At 37.9% G+C, this 19,027-nt stretch overlaps 1 protein-coding gene across 1 annotated transcript in view; it reads left to right on the forward strand.

Moving 5' to 3' along the window:
- LOC142358608 (uncharacterized) overlaps positions 1 to 19,027 on the forward strand; it is a 591,411-nt gene that overhangs the window by 290,689 nt on the left and 281,695 nt on the right. The window contains exons 2-3 of the mRNA XM_075410050.1: positions 13,934 to 14,092; positions 14,431 to 14,560. Coding sequence (XP_075266165.1) covers positions 13,962 to 14,092; positions 14,431 to 14,560 — 261 coding nt within the window. The 5' untranslated portion in view covers positions 13,934 to 13,961. The remainder of the gene's footprint in view (positions 1 to 13,933; positions 14,093 to 14,430; positions 14,561 to 19,027) is intronic.

The following is a 19,027-nucleotide window of genomic DNA, read 5'->3' on the forward strand; positions in this document are numbered from 1 at the left end:
GTTCCACTTCAGTCTGCAGAGCTCGGGACCGAATATTGGCGGGTGCCAGAAGTTCTAGTCTAGACACCTTCCGAGTCCGTGACAGACAAGATTCCACTCGGTACACTCCCGGGGAAATCTCCGAAATGACTTTCCACAACTCTGGCATATAGTACACATATTCACCAATTTGTGGGGTCTCACTGCGTGCTATGTTTAATAGAAACCATTTTTGCTTCTAAAGTTTCTCAATATTTTTAGTCTTATTCTCAAGACAAGTCATTTTCATTCATTTTTTTTGGTCCTGAACTCACGACAAGTCATTTTCGTTCTTTTTTTTGGTCCTGAACTAAAGACAAGTCTTTTTCATTTTTTTTGTTCTTGAACTCAAGACAACTCATTTTCGTTTTTTTACGCAACCGACTCTTTAAAGGTTTCTTTCTCTTCAATGGTTTTCTTTTGTTCTCGACGCTCATTAAATAATTTGATTAGTTGATTTTCATACGTGTTCCCGTTACAGGGTCGAGATTCCGCAACAGTTGTTGCCAGGAGGCTCCATCAATGACTAATCCTAAATAGATGAACAATTTAGGAATTTTTTTCACATGTTGGAATATGAGGTAGACTGTTAAGACTGACACAGCAATGTCCTTAGCTTATAACCAAACGTATAAGCTTTCAGTTTTTAAGTTACGAAAAATTGTTATTTCATTTGTTAGAAAAAATTATTTTTGGAACTGAGCGTTCTAATGAATAAAATTTTTATGACTGAATCTCGAATGCTTCCCGACTGATAATTCCTCTACTATTATGGCGAATTGTTCGAGCAATTTGACTCCGTTTTACGTCTGATATGGAGAAAAGGCTGCGATGCAGGTTTTCAACACTTACATTTAAGTTATTATTCATCGACCACTGATATATCTTACGATTGAATTTCTTCAGCGTTTCTCCATATTGATGAAAACTGCCATCTTCTAATTTCACAACATTTGGGAACAGCGGGTTGCATGCAGCGATTGTATAATTATGATACAAAATTTTTATAATAGTGTCCGTATATCTAATAGAAGAAAAATTCTGACCCTCTGCTAACAAATGAACTTCTTCTGTGAAAAAGGAAGTTTAGTTATTGTTGCTACCATCTTTGCACATTTATGAGCATATAACACAGATCCTGCTCTTTCGACGTGAGTTCCTTTCTCGAAAAGCGTTACCGATGAACTAACAATGTTTTTTTGATATTTCAATCATAGTTTGAATTTTTAGTCGTTGTTTCTCGCAGTGGAGCATTCTAATTTTCATTAAAAAAATTTCTCTCTCCTCGAGAATTTCGAAATTTAAGTTGTCAACAACGCTTGAAAGAAACATTTCCATGGTTATTTTAAGATTACTAGTTTTCAGTTCTGAACTTTCCTCGGACTAAAAGACACCTGGAACTCCGGTTGTTTTCACCTGCTGTCCAAACAAACTAATTGCTTTTTCCTCTAAAACTTCTAATGCAAAATCTTCATATTTGTTTTTGTGTAATATTTTACCGCTGATAAAAGTGGTCTTGTTGTTACCAAAAAATTTTACAGTGTCCTCCTTATTAAAGTGTTTGATCGTTTGACATGTTTGCTCACCTTGATTTTCAAAAAAAAAGTTTACTAAATGGTCTTCAAAATATGTGGTTTTGAGAAAAACAGTTTTCGAGAAACCTAGAGGATCCTTCAAGCTTAAGAGGTTTCTTTGTATCAGCTTTCCCCAAATTGTTCCGCTGTAAAGTTTTGCATTGATCATCACATTTCCAATAAGTTTTACTCCTGTAGGTGAAACCCATTCTACAGGCTCAGCATACATCGCACCTTCACGATTATTTTTTTCAAGAAGCTCTGGCTATGCTCCACGGCATAAGTAGTTTAACTTGCTCGTTGTAAAGTCTTTTCTGTTACGGAATTGTTGACTTTAAAGGTTTTATCTCAAAAACCTGGTAAAGAAAAGTTTTTGTTTTGCCAAATGCTCCTACAGGTTCCTTCGTTTAATGGATATATGGATTTTTGGAGTCTTGAGTTTTTGGTAATAAAGACAACATCGTCATATACATTGCTCCTTTTAAGTGCAGACACAGTATATGCCGCTTCACACATGCAAAAACTTATTTTATCTCGGGCCGAACCTCAGCATATATCAAACTACCTTCTTCTATTGTTTTCGATACTCGAATTTTGTTATCACAGTTTGTACTGTGATCCAGAAAATATATTTTTTTTTGATACGATATTGTCAAAATCATAGCCGTATAATTTAATACAAAGTGAAGGAGAAGCAAAAATGGCTAGCAATGCCAGATACAAACATAGTGATATTCCATCACACGATGCTCCAGACGAACTCGTCTTTCTTTTCGATTCCATTATTTCTTTCTGGATTTTCTTGAAACAAAAACATCATCAGTTTCCTGGCTGCTAAAGTACTCCTCATCTTGCTCAGTAAAGAAATTTTTAATCTCTCAGGCACCGATTTTAATCGAATGCTAGACCTTGTAGCCATTTTTGGTGCCTTGGGATTACTATTAATCTTTTCTTCAGTACTTTTTGTTTTACTACTAGATTCCTGTTGCTTTTTTTCTGGTTTTGGAATTTTTGTTTCTGCTGGTTTTTTTTCAGTGTACTCGGTAGCTTTTGATGAAGTTGCACCTCCTCCCTCGGGAACATTTTGTGCCTTCTCTTGCCCTTTAGAGGTTCCTTGCTCTGATTCTTTAGCTTCATTCTCAGACGTTTCATTTGTAACATTTAGTGAGTCGTTATCATCCTCAGCTTCGGATTGATTTTCTGTGTTTAGATTGCTTTCACTGTCTGTTGATGATTCTATTTCAATTATATCGCCATTGACTGAGCTGTTCAAATCGCTATTCTTCTGCTCCTTACTGGTTGTTTTTTGTTTCGCCTGAGGCTCAGGCGTGAATGGTTTTTCTCGTGTTTTATGTTTCTTCAGTCGGTCATAATGGAGCTTGGTAGCTTTCCTCGTCTTTTTATCTTCTACCTTGAAATTCAAATCGTTTATAATTTCAACAATTATGTATGGTCCTCTATAGAAAGAAGTAAATTTTCTTGTTTCTCCTTTTTTAACCGTTGGGTTGAAAAGTAACACTTCTTCGCCCACTTTATAGCTCGGCCCATACTTACTGCGATCATAAAACGACTTCTGGCGTTCTTGTTCGACATCCATATACTCTCGCATCAACTGGTGCGTTTCCTGTAGTTTCTGTTTCATCGTGAAAACATAGTCACTTGGTGTTGCATATATCGTGGTCTGTGGTGCGCTATAGATGCAGTCTATAGGTAGCGACAGTGGAAAACCCAGTACCACAAACGCTGGGCTGTATCTTGTTACACTATGAATTGATGATCGATATGCCATAATCGCTAAAGGTAAGAAATTAGTCCAATCGTGTTGGTATTGTCCTATATATTTAGAGAGGCTTTCTTCTATTGTTCGATTTGTTTGTTCAATCATCGCGTTCCCTTGTGGGTGGTAGGATGTGGTTGATGTCCTCTGAATTCCTAGTTCACTGCAAAGACTACGAAACAATTTAGACATAAAGTTTGACCCTTGGTCACTGTGTAGATTGACTGGACAGCCGAATCTTACTATCCAGTGTTCAACAAACGCTTTTGCCACAGTTTTTGCCTCTTGATTGGATAACGCTACGGCTTCGTACTGAATTGATCACCGATAAGCAAAATCTACTTGTTTCCCTGAGACTCGGGAAGTGGACCAATGATATCAAGAGATACTTGCTAAAATGGATGACTAGGTTTCCATTTTGTGAGTGATTGCCGATGTTTCTGCTTAGAACTTTTCCTTTTTAGGCAAATGTCGCAGCTTTCTATCCAGTTTCTTACGTCCCTTCTCATGCACAGCCAATCAAACTTTCCGCAAGCTCTTTTGTACGTTTTCTCTATACCAAAGTTTCCTGCGCTAGGTGAATCATGCAACAGCTCAAGAACGTTGGACACTCTACCCCAGGGTACCAGCATTTGGTAAACAGTTTCAAAGTTAGGTTCTGTTTGGTGTTTTCGATACAAAATCCCTTCTATGAGAAAAAGATTTTTATACTGAACCCACTATTTCCATAACTCCTTTGAAGCTCCGTTTCTCATTTGCCGTAGTTCGGGTCTTTTTTCGTTTATGACCCATGAATATACTTATTTGAGTATATTGTCACTTTGCTGCGAATCTCGCAGTTTTACTCTCTGCAGTTTGTGTAACTGCCAACCTCGACTACTATAGTCGGTATCGTCTTGCTCTACGTCTAGCGCAATAGCGTTAACGAAAGCTGTTTAATCCTCGTCTTCTGTGTTTATGCGCGAAAGACAGTCAGAGTGTGGGATTTTCTTTCCTGCTCTATGCTTGATGTCAAAAATAAATTGCCCAAGTTTCTCTAACCATCTTGCGACCATACCGTCTGGTTCTTTAAAACTATAGATCCACATGAGAGCCCTGTTGTCCGTTATAAATATAAAATGCTGACCAAGTAAATAGTTTTTAAAATAATGGGTAAAATGAACTATTGCGAACAATTCCCGCTTAGTTGCTGATTAGTTTCGTTTACTTTTACTCAAATCTTTGCTAGCATATGCAATAACTCTATCCTCAGTTCCTTGTTTTTGTGTAAGAATTGCTCCTTTGAATGTCAACGAAGCATCGGTAGTTAATGTATATTGATCCTTATTGCTTGGATATCCTAAAACTGGGGCTTCTAAAAGCTTTTTCTTCAACTCTGCTACCGCACTTGTGCACTTTGTATTCCATTCAAATTTATTTGATTTATTTAGTAACCTGTAAAGAGGTTCTGCCGTTTTTCCGAAACCCGGAATGAGTTTTTGATAATAGCCCACAAGGCACAGAAAAGCCCTGACGTCTTTTAGGGATGATGGTTCTTTCATTTTTCTCTACCGCTCTTACTTTCTCTGGGTCGACCTCGACACCACTCTCAGATATAATAAGTCCTAAAAAGCTGACGCGCTTTTGGAAGAAATTGCATTTTGAACCTTTAATAACTAATCCATTCTCCGATAGACGTCGGAAAACCAGCTCTAACCGCTTAAGATGTTCTTCGAAATTTCTTCCGAAAACGATAACGCCGTCTAGATAAACTAAAGCTACTTCGTAAGAGAGACCAACAAAAATTAATTCCATTAGGTTTTGAAAAGCTCCTGGTGAAGAAGCTAGTCCCAGAGGGAGCCTCTTCCACTTATATAAGCCCAAAGGTGTAATAAAAGCTGTTTTATTTTGATTCTCTTCTTCCAGCGCCATTTGAAAGTATCCCGACAGAAGATCAATGTTTGAGAAGTACATGTTTCCCTCCAGTGAATCAATAACCTCATTAATTCGTGGTAAAGGCCAGCATGTTTTCTCTATTTGTTTGTTTAGACCACGGTAGTCTACAACTAAGCGGTAGGTTCCGTCTTTTTTGGTACCAGTGATGATGGTTCCGCCCAATCAGAGTGTGTTGGTTCGACTAAGTCATCTCGATCCAAGTCTTCGACAATTTTCTTCATGGCCTTTCTTTTCTCAAAGCTCATGCTGCCCTATGTACGTCTGAATGGCACAGCATCTTTTTTTAATTTTATTTTATGATAAATTTGGTCGCAAAATCCCATATCATTTGAGTTTCGCGAAAATATCACTTCATTTTTTGTGCAAACTGACCTCACTTTTTTCATTTCCTCACAAGACAAGCTCATTGAACTTCAGTTGACGTGTTTCTCAAAATCAAATTCATTCCTATGCTTTTTATTTTTGTCACGGTTATTTTGTTGTACTCTTGAAATTTTTTCAATGTTTTCAGCACGTGCGATTCTCGCACATGCGTTCTAATGTAGGGTTCAGAGCTCGAACCCATACGACATCATCAAGCATGTCATTCAGCGATCTCGCTATCAATAATTGTGATTTGTCGACAAACCCTTTCATGGGTTTGACTATAATTTCTGTTTGCTGTGTTATGTTACCTTCTTCGTCGATAATTTTGCATTTAACGAAACCCTCGCAGCGACGAGGTAATTCGTGATCCTCAGCAGCAATCAAAAACAGATTCTTACTACTTCTTTGGGATGGGGACAATAGTTACATTTTCCCAATTGCCCCGCAAATGTTCGTTCTTTCTGAGAATTAAAATACAGTCAAAATTGTACAAGAATTCCAAGCCTAATAAACAAGGCGTTATCTCAATTCTGGTCACTAGAAATTTAACTGTTATTTCACATGTAAATTTCTGAAGTTGAACTTGAATATCTGTTGACCCCATTATAGGCTTTTTCCCGTTATTGGTAGCTATTATATTTTCATTGCACATTCTGATCTGGCTCGGTTCCCCCAATTGCTTGTAGAGTGTGTCGCTTATAATATAAACACTACTTTCACTATCAATTAAGGCCATTATCAATTTGTCTTTTATCATTTTTTTTGCAAACAACGCCTCCACTGGGCTGTTTCCGCCACGCAAGATTTTTACGTAGCCGGCGGAAAATGAAGCCCTGCCATTTCCAGCTAATTCTCGTTTATATACGGACAATTTTGTTTGAAGTGATTTGGGCTCCCCCATTCGAAACAATTTTTGCATTCCCTAGTAAATGATTTCGCTGACCGCAACGGCGACATTTTTCTTTCTCGAAACTCACCGCTGCCTTCGACTGCTCGGCACGACTCTCGTGCGATCGATCTTGGCTTCTGTTCTCACCTCCCGGTGTTAGCGAACGCGCTCTACTTTCGTAATTGTTTCGTCTATGCTCAGCGCTGCTTCTGGCATAGCTATTAGTACTTCTATTTCTATCTCCGTTCTCTCTTGAACTTCGCTCACTACCGCGCAGAAACTCTTTTGGCCGCGCTCCTTGCGATGAAAACTTTTGATTCTCTTGCCTATTAGGTTGATTAGTCTGCAGTGTTCGCACTAAATCATTAATCGAATTAACCAGTTCTGTGTTTTCATTTGAATGGATGGCAGAAACCTGCGGCTCATTATCCTCCTCCTCAATTCTCGTGACTGCTTCAATGTGTAGTGCTCTTTCTAAAACTTTGTATAAAGTCATATCCGCGTCACCTAAGTTCTTTCTCAGGTCGAGTCGCACCTGACTATTTTCTATGCCTTCGAGGAATCGCCTCAAAATGAGATGTGAGATGTTCTCTTATCTCATTAGACTCCTGAGGGTATGCTTTCAAGGCTAAAGTTTGCAAATCACCGAGAAAATCTGTTAATTTTTCACCAGGCTGATGGACTCTCCTAGCTAGCCTCCCCCGGAACACTACTGGTTTCTCATTATAATGTTGTCTGAAGGCCTAAACGGTCTCGTCATAACTCTTTCTAGTGTCCTCCGAAAGTGTACGATAGAAATCAACAGCCGACTTTTGCAACCTTAACGCAAAATAATGCGGCCGTTCATCAATTTCGGTCTCGGCGCCGTTTACTGTTTCTTTTCTTTGCCACTTTTGAAGTTGTGACAAGAGCTCAAAGTGTGCAATATAACTTTCAAAATCATTTGATCCAGTAAACGGTTCCGGTAATAGCGTTTTTGAGGAGTGCCGCGCTATCCTTATTTTATTTACAAGCTGTTGTTATTCAAAATATTTCACTAATTCTGTTCGAAACTCGAGCTATTTTTCCGACACTCTATTTAACAGTTTTTAAATATTCTTGGAACTCTAATTCCCTTTTCAAAAAATGCAAAAAAACTCGAGGTTTAATGCTTGAGTTTAAGTCAAATTAAGTCAAATTAAAATACTGATGTTTCTGAACGCCATTTTATTATCAAAAAATATGTACGCCCTGATTTATGCTATTCGAATTTTTAGGGAATACTCACTTGAAAGGTCCAAGATGGCAGTTTTTGTTGTCGAATCCCGACAGCAGTCCACAATTCTTCTGCCGGGTCGTGATGTTAAGACGTCGAACTCGAGTTTAAAAACTGGTTTTCAAACAAAAAATAGATTTCTTCGGAAATTAGTACAACGCTCAATATTAATGGGTGGTGGTTTTCTATTTACTTTTAATCTCTGTCGCCACTATAGCAGCCGTCCGTGCGCAATATGTATTATATTTTGTAATTGAGTGTGGTACTTGTTTAAAATACAAGTTTAATTATTAAGTTTAATTAATAAGTAGATAAAAGCAGAAGAGAATGGTTTCAAATAAATGAAGATTTAATTGAGTGATTAACTCTGAAGGTAGGTTTATTGTTCAATGAATGAGTTTTATCCTCACTTTTGTCCGTACCCAATATCGGTTCTATCACCGTGGTAAATTAACCAGGTAAATACTGATGTGTCACAATTGTTGGTATTGCTCAAAGCCCGAGCTTTGTCTATTTCAATCTGTCGACACCTATCAAGATTGTGTCAGTCATTAATCAAGTATTAAATAAAAATCTAAGCTAAATCTTTGACCTTGAAACCCAAGGTTTTTAGTACACACTTTTTTTACATACGTGTGACACTCACTCTTCATTGTTTTCGATATTCGATTCCGCACATTTTCTATCCAATTTAGGGTGTCGACTATAGTTAGCACAAGATCTTTAACGACTCTCTTCTCTTTGATCAAATTATTTTCTAGAGAGAGTATAACCTCCTCGAGACGTCCCCAAAAACCAATTGTAAAAGAGCTCTTTCTGTAACTGAAAAGGAGGCAGTTTTGGACACTCCAATTGTGGAGATTGTTTAGGTCAACTTGCAGCTTGTCTAGACTGTCCTTTTTGGAACAATGGATTGGTTTTAAATCATCTGCAAACGAGAGTGCCAGAGACGAAAAGACTACATTTGGCAGTTCGTTAATGTAGATCAGGAAAAAGATAGGTCCCAGTACAGAGCCTTGAGGAACCCCGCAAGAGATCAGACGCTTCTCATCTGACCACTAAGCTGGGTGGGGCTATAATGGGAAGGACAGGACCCTTTTCATTCGTAGATTTGAAAACACAAAATTGTTGTGATAAACTCATTAAATAGTTTCATATTGGTTATGCTCTAAACAATGACACGACAGTCAAACCCTTGCAAGTGTAGTGTGTGTGAACGGAACATCAAAGACAATGATAAATCGGCAATATCATGCGAGAAGTGTGAGCTTTAGTTCCATGGTCCATGTGTATCTCTATCAGTTGACGATGTGGACTGGCTTGGAGCAAGGAAAAACTGCAAATGGATTAGTGATACCTGTGATAGTGATCAGCTCTTCCCATCCGAAGCTAAGTTGACAAAGACCTTAGATGAGAATAAAATTGCTGACAAAGTTGCTGTTGCCTTGTCAGCTAAAATCGCTACTGAAATACCAAAAATTTTCGAGCTAGCATTGCCTAATCATTTCAAGGACAATTTCGAAAAAGTTTTCAACGAGAATTTGCCATCTTTTCGTGATGCTGTTCTAACGAATAAGAAAATTAAGGGGCACAAAACGGCTAATCAGCGAATGCAGTTTCTGATTAACGGTCTGACCGAAAATGCAAATTCTTATAACAAAATTATAGAGTCTGACACGAAGCTTCTTGACGAGGTTATCACTTTTATGGGTCTAAAATCAGACAGATATATTGTGCAAGCAAGACGCCTTGGAAACTTCAAAAACCCTGCTAACAATGACAGACGCCTTTATAGACCAATTCTGATTACAAAAAAACAGTCCACATTTCATGGAAAATTGTTTTGCACGCAGCCATTATCTAAAAGATTTTCGCATTCCAGTGTATATCAAAAAGTTTTTGACGCAATCCGATCGAAAATTGGAAAAGAAGATTCTGTCAAAGAGATTTCAGCTGATCGGTGAAGGCAAAAATAAAAAGGATTTTCGAATCAGAAATTTACAACTTTTCTACCAGGAAACTTGGTGAACTTGAATGAATCGGTAAATTGACTAACAACGAATGCTAATTGTCTACTTGTAAATTGCCAGTCTATCAATTGTCTTGAAAAACGTTTAAAATTGCTGAAAGTAGTACAGGTGGAAAAAATTAGCTTAATATTTCTTTCAGAAACTTGGCTCGATAACCAGATCACAGATTCTGAAATATTTCCTGGTGGATCACACAGTATTATTTCACGCTTAGACAGAAGAAAAGCTGGACATGGCGGAGTTTTAATGGCACTATCGTCTGCTATGTCCCATCTAGTATTTGATTTATCAGAAGACAGTTACCCCTTTTCAGCTGCTTGTGCAGTTGTCCAAATAGAAAAAGCTGTGTTCTTTATTGTAGTGTACAGAACGCCAACGTCTTCGAATTTCTTCTTTAGCAATCATATTTTGATGGAATCGATTTCATTTTATATCAACAATTTTAATACATTCTGCCTTAAACGCGGTTTGGATTCGAATTTCGAGCTCTATGTTGTAGGTGATTTTAACATGCCCAAGGTAGCTTGGGCATGTCTCTACTTGTCCAGTTCTTCAGATAGTGTTTTATTGAATTTTTTCACGGACTTAGGTCTAAATCAAATAATTAATGAGGCTACGCACATTCATTCGTGGGAACTGCCTAGATCTCATTTTCACTTCTCTAGAGTCAATTCCATTCCATCTCCCAAAAGAGCTTTTCTCAGATCACTTTCCAATAATTTTCCAAGTTCCACTCATCAATAATTACAAAAGTATACGCATCTCTACTTACTCGAAATCATCTTTCAGTATTCAAGCGTTTAATCAAAAGCTTTTTTTGCTGTACGAACTTCTAACTTTCAAATTAAAGCCTCTGATTTCTTTTCATTATGGTACTATGAGCTGAAAAAAGCGTTCTCGGTTTCGATTGCTAAAAAACGCCGACAGCGTGTATCAGCTGCGTTTTTCTACTCTTCGCAAACCATGCATTTGTTAAATAAAAGCGAGACGATCAAGAGAAGGCTGGAAAAAGATTGGACACTATCGGACTCATTGAAAATGAGGGAAAGTCAGAAAGAGCTTTCAGAGTCAATTGAACTTGACACAAGTCTTCTTATTGAGAAATGTAATTTGACGAGCAGGAATGACTGTTTCAAGCTACTCAGGACTCTCAAAGAGACTAGCGCTTTTCCGCCTGTGATTAATTACGACGGTGTCAGTTTTTCAGCTGACGATAAAAAAGCAAATGCATTCAATGATTTTTTCAGCTCTGTCTATAGTTTTAAAAGTCACAAAAATGTTCCAACAGCTTTTGGATTCGAGTATTTAATTACAAGAGATTACGTTTGGAGTTCTGGAAATTGAAAATATATTGAGCAAATGTGATGACAGTTCTTCCATGGGCTCAGATCAAGTACCATCTTTCTTGCTTTGTGATGGGTGTCAAGTTTTAGCCCCAGCAGTTATGGCATTATTTCAAGTTATTCAAAGGTCCTCGCAATGGCCTAAGGAACGGAAAACCTCATATATCACACCCTTACACAAAAATGGTTCAACAACTGACGTTAAAAACTATCGTTCGATGAGCTTGCTTCCAAAGCTTTCTATTGTTTTTGAAAAAAAATGTTGTTTAAATTTTTGTATCCACTAGTTAGGCCGCTAGTCACAAACGCTCAGCACGGTTTTATGAAGAGACGCAGCACAACTACTCAACTTATTTCATATTTTGATGTTCCTTACAACAATCTTGACAAAAATTTTCCTTGTGCTAGCGTCTATTTTGATATCAAAAAGGCTTTTGATTCCGTTCCGCATCATAAATTACTAACAAAACTGGCAGCATTTGGGTTTGACGACGCTTTTCTTCATCTTTTGTTGGATTATCTCGAAGATCGACACCAAATTGTCCGTATAGGATCTTGTTTTTCTAGGCCCTCCGTTGTAACATCTGGTGTCCCACAACTTCTGTTTATCTTGTACATGAACGGTCTTGTTGACCATGTGCAAAACTCCCATGTTTACTTATATGCCGACGACCTAAAGCTGCTATGCGTTGATTGTTTCGAAGGTCTGCAATGTGACATCGATGGTATTTATGAATGGTCACGCAAAAATCAACTTGAATTTCATCCAGAAAAAAGTAAAGCGATGAACTTTAAATGCAGCCAGTCTCCCTTATTTCTAGGAGAAGCGGAAATTCTTTTCACTAGAGAGATTATGGATTTGGGAATGCTAGTTACTGAAGATCTCTGTTGGACAACATAGGTTAAGACGAAACTTGCGAAATGTAATAAAATTTTTAATTTTTTGAAATGAAGCATACCGTTTCAAGTTTCTATTCTCCGCAAGAAAACGTTGTGCCAAACAATGATTTTATCTGTGCTACTTTACTGCTCCCAAGCTTGGTGTGTTACAACTGGTATTTTGAAAGTGTTAGAAAAGTTTCAGCGCAAAGTGTTGCGCTGGGTTATTAGGTCTGAGGAATACAACGAGACACTTTCAAAACTAAATTTGTATCCAATTTGCTATCAAATTGCGCGAGCTGACCTTATTCTACTATGGAAAACTTGGCATGGAACAATGGAGAGTGACTTTAAGCTACATGTCAATAGTACGACACTCAGCTCCCGAGGATCAGTCAAAACCTTTTTTGAACAACCGTTGAACAAAAAATTCAAAACTGGCAACTGTTTTCTTAGTCGAACTATCCACTCCGCCAAATACTTAATTTCTATCAACGTCATTGACTTTAGGTCAGTTTTCAATAATTTTTGTAAGAATTCAGATAATTTTCTCATAGCCAAAACACTCTCTTTTAATTACCATGTGACCATGTGCAAAACTCCCATGTTTACTTATATGCCGAAAAAGGCTCTTGAAAAGAACAAATCTTGCTGGACCAAAAATCAATATCCAGAGGAATGGTCTTCAAAAATTGTGAATCAGACTCTAGAAAAAATAATAAGTGGCGGTAAAGACCAATTAAGAACAACACCAAAAGAGCATCAAAAAAGCAAGACTAAATCTAATGATAAGCCAACTATTTTTCTACAATACAGAGGCAACCTCACTCAAAACTTCGCAAGCAAATTGAAGAAACTATGCGAATTGCAAGTAGTTTTTACAACGCGAAAATTAAGATCGTGCCTCCCCACCCTGAAATCATCCTTTGATAGAGATCTGAAATCCCACGTGGTATATGAAATTAAATGTAATGGATGCGGATCCATCTATGTTGGGCAAACAAGCCGGCATGTTACCACAAGGATAACAGAACATCAAAAGAAGGATTCACAGGTGGGTCAACATCTAGTTGAATGTCGTGGCGCCACGAATGACATTGAATGGAGAATTCTGGACGCCTGTCGGTCAGTAGAAAAACTAATGATCATCGAAGCTATATATATCAGCAAGCTGAAGCCGGCACTAAACACACGCGACGAATATAGGGGGAGGGAACTCACGCTAAAATATTATTCAAATCATAATTTTGACTAAATGTGAATGCATAGGGCAGAAAACATTTTGTGCATGACAAAACGAAATTTGCAAAACCTCCACAAGAGGGATACTTATGGTTAGGGCAAATTCGGAATAACCCTAAAAATACAAGAACATGGACAAAATCGAAAAATCCGGAATAGGAATGTTTTTAAGTAAATTGATAACAGATGTAAATATGTGTTGTAAATAGGCTAAATATTGTATATAAGGAAAAATTTTCGATTGAATTTTTTAGAATGTTTCCTAGAATTGTTTTAATTGTCATCTCAGACAAATGTAAATACATATTCATTTTATCTTTTAACAATTTGTAAAACAGTTTTAACCTGACGATGAACGTAAAGTTCGAAAACGTTTGTTTTAAGTATTGGAAGTAATTTTAATTTGACAAATTGGTTTCTTTTACATCTTTTAATTACTATCGGCCATGTACATATTTTCTTAAATGTCGCTGTGTGGACTGCAGATCTTAATTTGCTACTGTGCTTTGTTAATTTGTACTGTCATGTCTTTTACTATGTATTCCTCTTGTTGGAATTTAAGTCTTTTACTACTACTACTACTACTTTATGGAGACAGGGTTGGAGTTTTTAAATCCCATCGTTCTAGAGAAATGCAATGCCTCCAATAAACAATGGCTGTTGCGCTCAGCACAGAAGCTCTCTATGTGCGCCGAACGAGGAGCTGGACCGAAGAGGCAAATCGCCTCATTGCAGAAGATGAAGAGGATAAAGCGAGTCCTGAGGTCCTGCTTGCGTCCTACAGGTAAGAAATTCGAAGCATTTGTTAGCTTAGTTGAAAAGTAGCTTTCCATTTCTGAAAAACGGAGACGAATACATACCTTTTGGGAGCAATTTTTGTTATAAATTGATTTTGGTGGATAAGTGGCGACGGGTATATTATAACGTAAATATAGATGCTAAATGACGGACTTTCAAAAGCATGCGGATCTATTCTGTCCCCCCCCCCCCCCCCAAGTGAGCATAAATCAGAAGCATGCGAAAATTTAAAGAGTCCATGAGATGAAGAATTTTGCGTTTCCTAAAGGAAGCAACGAAGAGTATTGAGTTATCGTGCCAATTAGTCGGTTTACTTGTTTTCAGGAAATGTCTAAAAGAACTAAAGCAGGAGTGTGAGTGGTTAAACCTGAAAGTGACCGCGGTTGAGAATTCAAACAACGCAAAAGTCGTCAACAAACTAATTACTAAAGAGCTCAGTGTCGCCAATCAACAGGTTTGTTTGTGCGAGAATGTTCAACAATAGCCGACAAAAAAACGAGTTAATCAAGACAGTTATTTGATTGAGAGAGGAAGCTTTTATATCATTGATTGGCCTGCGCAATTGTAAAAAAGTTAATACTTTTGTTTTAATACTAGCCGCGAACCGATAGCGAGGCTATTAATGGACGTATCGTAGTTTAGTCGATTCGAAGACTTATGGTGACCTTGGTTTTTAATCTGTGAGGTGCTGGTTGTAAACGTCCTGCACGTGAAATAAAGACTTCGGGTCAATTTGTTGAATAAATTCAAAAGAATAGAGGAAGTGAGAATGGTTTGAGAAGGAGATATGTGGGAGATATGTGGTTCGGAAGGAGATATGTGAGAGCGAGAAAAGTGGCCTCAAACTTGGCAAAAAAATATTTGCTAAGTGCAGCGATGTTGTTCCTGTGCAGCAATTTAAATGCAGTTTTCATAGTGCGCTGTCTTTTAAGATCTGTTCACACTTGTCCGACTTTTGCATGCCAATGAGAAGTCAAGAGTAGTGATTTTTATCACGCTGAAGGAGTAAAGGGAGTGAATAAGTGATAAGGTTTGAAGAGTGATTGTTTCAATTTACCTTTAAAGTGGAGTTCGAAGTTGGTTTTTAAGCAAATTTTACAAAAAAAAATTTCAACGTCCTGCAATTCTATTTCTGCTGGATTTTACTCTTCGACAAGCTCACTAAGCTCGGTCCCAAGTATGGATATCTTGTCAATCCTCCGAAGTGTCAGTTGATAATTAAGCCAGGAGGCGAGCGCCAAGCATCAACTGTGTTTGCAGGCACAAATGTGGAAATCACGCAGGGCGCTCGAGTCCTAGGATCAGTTATCGGAAGCTCTGAGGCCAGTAAAAATTTCCTGAAAGATGCAGAAACTAAATACACAAAAAGTTTAGACAGACTTGGTCAATTGCTCTCACCTCCCCAGAATGCCTATGCATGTTTGACGAAGGGGGTTCAACAGAAGTTGAGCTTCCTCTCGCGTACTACACCTTCCATGGACGGGGTTCTGGACAAGGTGGAGGAGCGGCTTGGCCGAGTCATACCGAACATCGTCGGCAAAGAAGTAATCCAAGAGGAAAGAGAACTTTTTTCTCTCGCTCTCAGAATGGGTGGGCTTAACATCGCCCTCCCACAAGATCTTCACAAAAATCTTGAGCAATCAGTTGAACTCTCAAGACCATTGGCGTCATTCAATAATATTCAACAATGTGAAGTAGAACAAACCAAGATCATTCTCAGACAGAAAGCAGACAATCAACGTGAACTCATCTCGAAAAAATCCAGAATCGAAAACAATCTACCAGAATTGAAGTATACCATCCAGCTGGCCTCGGGGAAAGGAGCATCAAGCTGGCTTAACGCGCTTCCGTTGTCAAAACATGGTTTTGACCTCACGAAGACTGAGTTCCGTGATGGAATAGCACTTCGCTACACAGGGGAAGCGAAGAACACGCCAGCCATATGCCCATGCGGGAAAGAATTCAGCCTCACCCATGCCCTCCATTGCGCCAAAGGCGGTTATACGCACCTACAACACAATGAAATTAGAGATGTGTTTGCAAACCTGATGGATGACGTTTGCCACGATGTACAGATGGAGCCAAAACTTCAGTCGCTCGATGGAGAATTTTTCTCGAGTAATTCCACCACCACTGATAATGACGCTCGACTGGACATCAAGGCAAACGGTCTGTGGGGCTTCCGCTTTAATCGCACTTTCTTCGATGTGAAGATTTTCAACCCTCATGCGAAGAGCTGCCCTAAGACCATAAAAGATGCATACAAATATCACGAGAGCATCAAGCGAAATAAGTACGAAGAGCGAAACCGAACACAGCAGCTTCAATGCACTGGTTTTAGCTTGTTCGGGTGGTCCAGGTCCATCAGCATCGCGCGTTATGAAACAACTCGCAACCAAGATCAGCGAAAAACGCGGAGAGCCGTACGCCGACACTATAAGCTACATCCGAACGAAAATCAGCTTCGCACTTCTGAGGAGCTTTGTTCTCTGCTTGAGGGGATGTCGTGCCCACAAGCCTCGTGTTCTCAGTGAGACTTCGATTAGCGCCGTCGTGGAGGAGGGAAGGCTGCACTGAGAGTCTGGCTGCTTATCTTTATTCATTTGCTTATTCCTTGATGTTCCATTTTTATTTTAATCCTTCCATTCTTGTTCCCTATGTGTGCTATATATATATATATATATATATATATATATATATATATATATATATATATATATATATATATATATATATATATATATATATATTTATATATATATATATATATATATATATAGGTGCTTTCCTCTCCACTTGTAATTTATTTTTGTGACTGGGCCGTCTTTACACTGTCTGGAGGGGAACAGCTTGGAGTGCAGCATCCGGCTACTAGGTGCTACTCATCATGCCCTATTTTTCGACCTACATCCATCGATGCCGGATGGTGTACACGGCCCTTTATTGAAGTTAAAAAGAAGAAAAAGAAAGAGAGATTTAATGAAGAAGAGAGTAATAAAAGAGAGATTTTTATCACGCTGAAGGAGTAAAGGGAGTGAATAAGTGATAAGGTTTGAAGAGTGATTTTTTCAATTTACCTTTAAAGTGGAGTTCGAAGTTGGTTTTTAAACAAATTTTACAAAAAAAATTTCAACGTCCTGCAATTCTATTTCTGCTGGATTTTTCTACGGATTTTTTCAAATTATGCTGTCAAAAGGTCATTAATGTGTTCTAACATTGCTTAGTCGTATTTTTTGAAATCATCAAATGACAGTTAATGGTTTATAAGATTTAGACACTGTTTGTTTTAAGTAAATATCATCGATTTTTTTTATTTGGCCGTTGTTGAAGTTTTTATCGTTGTACTGTTTCGTAGTCTCATGAATGGCTAATCTCATTGGCTCTTCAATGAGGCGTAGTGGACGCCATGTACGAGTTTTGGCTAATATCTGAAGGATTTAACTACCTATTGACTACTTGTTTTCAAATGATGTTTGGGAGCCTTATTCCGTTCTTTTTGTGGTGCTGTCACTTAGTTTCATCAATGACAGTTCTCATCGTTCGCTAATGAGGTAATAATTAATTATCTGTGTTCATTGTTAGTGTTTTTGATGACTTTGATACTGTTTGTTGTCAAAAACTATTTGCGAATTTTCGCTTAGTTGTACTCTTTAATGTCATCACTCAATCTAATTATTCATGAAATCGTTTGTTGAATATGAAGCTTAAGTAATCGAATTCATGGTTTTAGTTCATAGATAATGTTTTCTAAGGTATAGAAACATTTGCTTTTCTCGAGGTCTTCTCATTTAGTCTCAAAAATAGCTGTTATAATTGGGATTCTATTGCGGCATAGCGTTGTTGCCAATTTTTCGGCTTCAACTTTTAGCTCTGGGGCCTTCGGCTTGAAAGATCTTTCAACTAAGGAGTCAACAAGCCATTTCTCGCATAATCTGGTAGTTATTTTTTGTTTTCTATAAACTAAGAGGGAAAAGGGGCTCAAACCCCGGACATTAAAATTATTGATGTTTTAATAGTTCAATTATGAACAGTTTCACGTGAAACGCTTTCAATCATTTACATTCTTTTGCTTTAGATTTTGGTAATACTCATTTGCCTCTTCTTTATAATTTGAATATCAAACAAAATTAATGTCGGAGGCAGTTGGAAGCAATTTTTGTGGTCTATTTTTTGTTTGAAAGTTTAGCTTGACCAATTTGACTTCGCAACTTGATTGTTCGCGTTCGACGTCCTTTTTCGGGCAATTAAAATTTTCTTTCATTCTTTATTTTAAGCAGCTGATAACAAATGTCGGCTGTTTACTACTAATAGTCAAATAAGTGTGCAGATAATGGTGTATCATTCTTCCAATTTAAATCAGTGGTCTGTAAGAAGCTCTATTTACATCAGTTAAACCCCTTATCGAAGTTTTTGACCCCTGCAGCTGAAATAGGCCACAATAAATTGAGCCCCCGTCTTTAGATCGAAAGCAATCCGTTCTATTCAGTCGATTTTGTTTTTAAGCATGATCACTGCTCTGCATTGTTTGGAATAATTCTAATTCCTTTGGAATGAAAATAAAAGTAGTTATTGTAATTAGATGTACCCTTTTTATGCAAAATTTTTGCTTGCTTGACCGATTGACATTTTCAACTGACTTTTCCTTCTTCACTTAGTTTTATGATCTAGATCCGTTCGTTCAATTTTTAAGCAGCTGAACTCATCTTCGCCACTTGATGTCAAATGAAAGCTGATTTCCAAATAAAAAGCAGCAAAATTGAATTTGTTCATTCTAAATTATTGCAGTCTACAATAAGCTCTAGTAATGCGCTGCTAACGCAGGCTACTATTATTTCGAGCAACCACATGTCTTTCGAGAGGAATTTCTTCGGTGTCAGTTGGTGATTTTAAAAATGGGTCAGTTCGTTGTTTTATGTTTTTG

This window comes from Convolutriloba macropyga, chromosome 2 (assembly GCF_964194025.1).
Source record: "Convolutriloba macropyga chromosome 2, txConMacr16.3, whole genome shotgun sequence".
Taxonomy (NCBI): Eukaryota; Metazoa; Xenacoelomorpha; order Acoela; family Convolutidae; genus Convolutriloba; species Convolutriloba macropyga.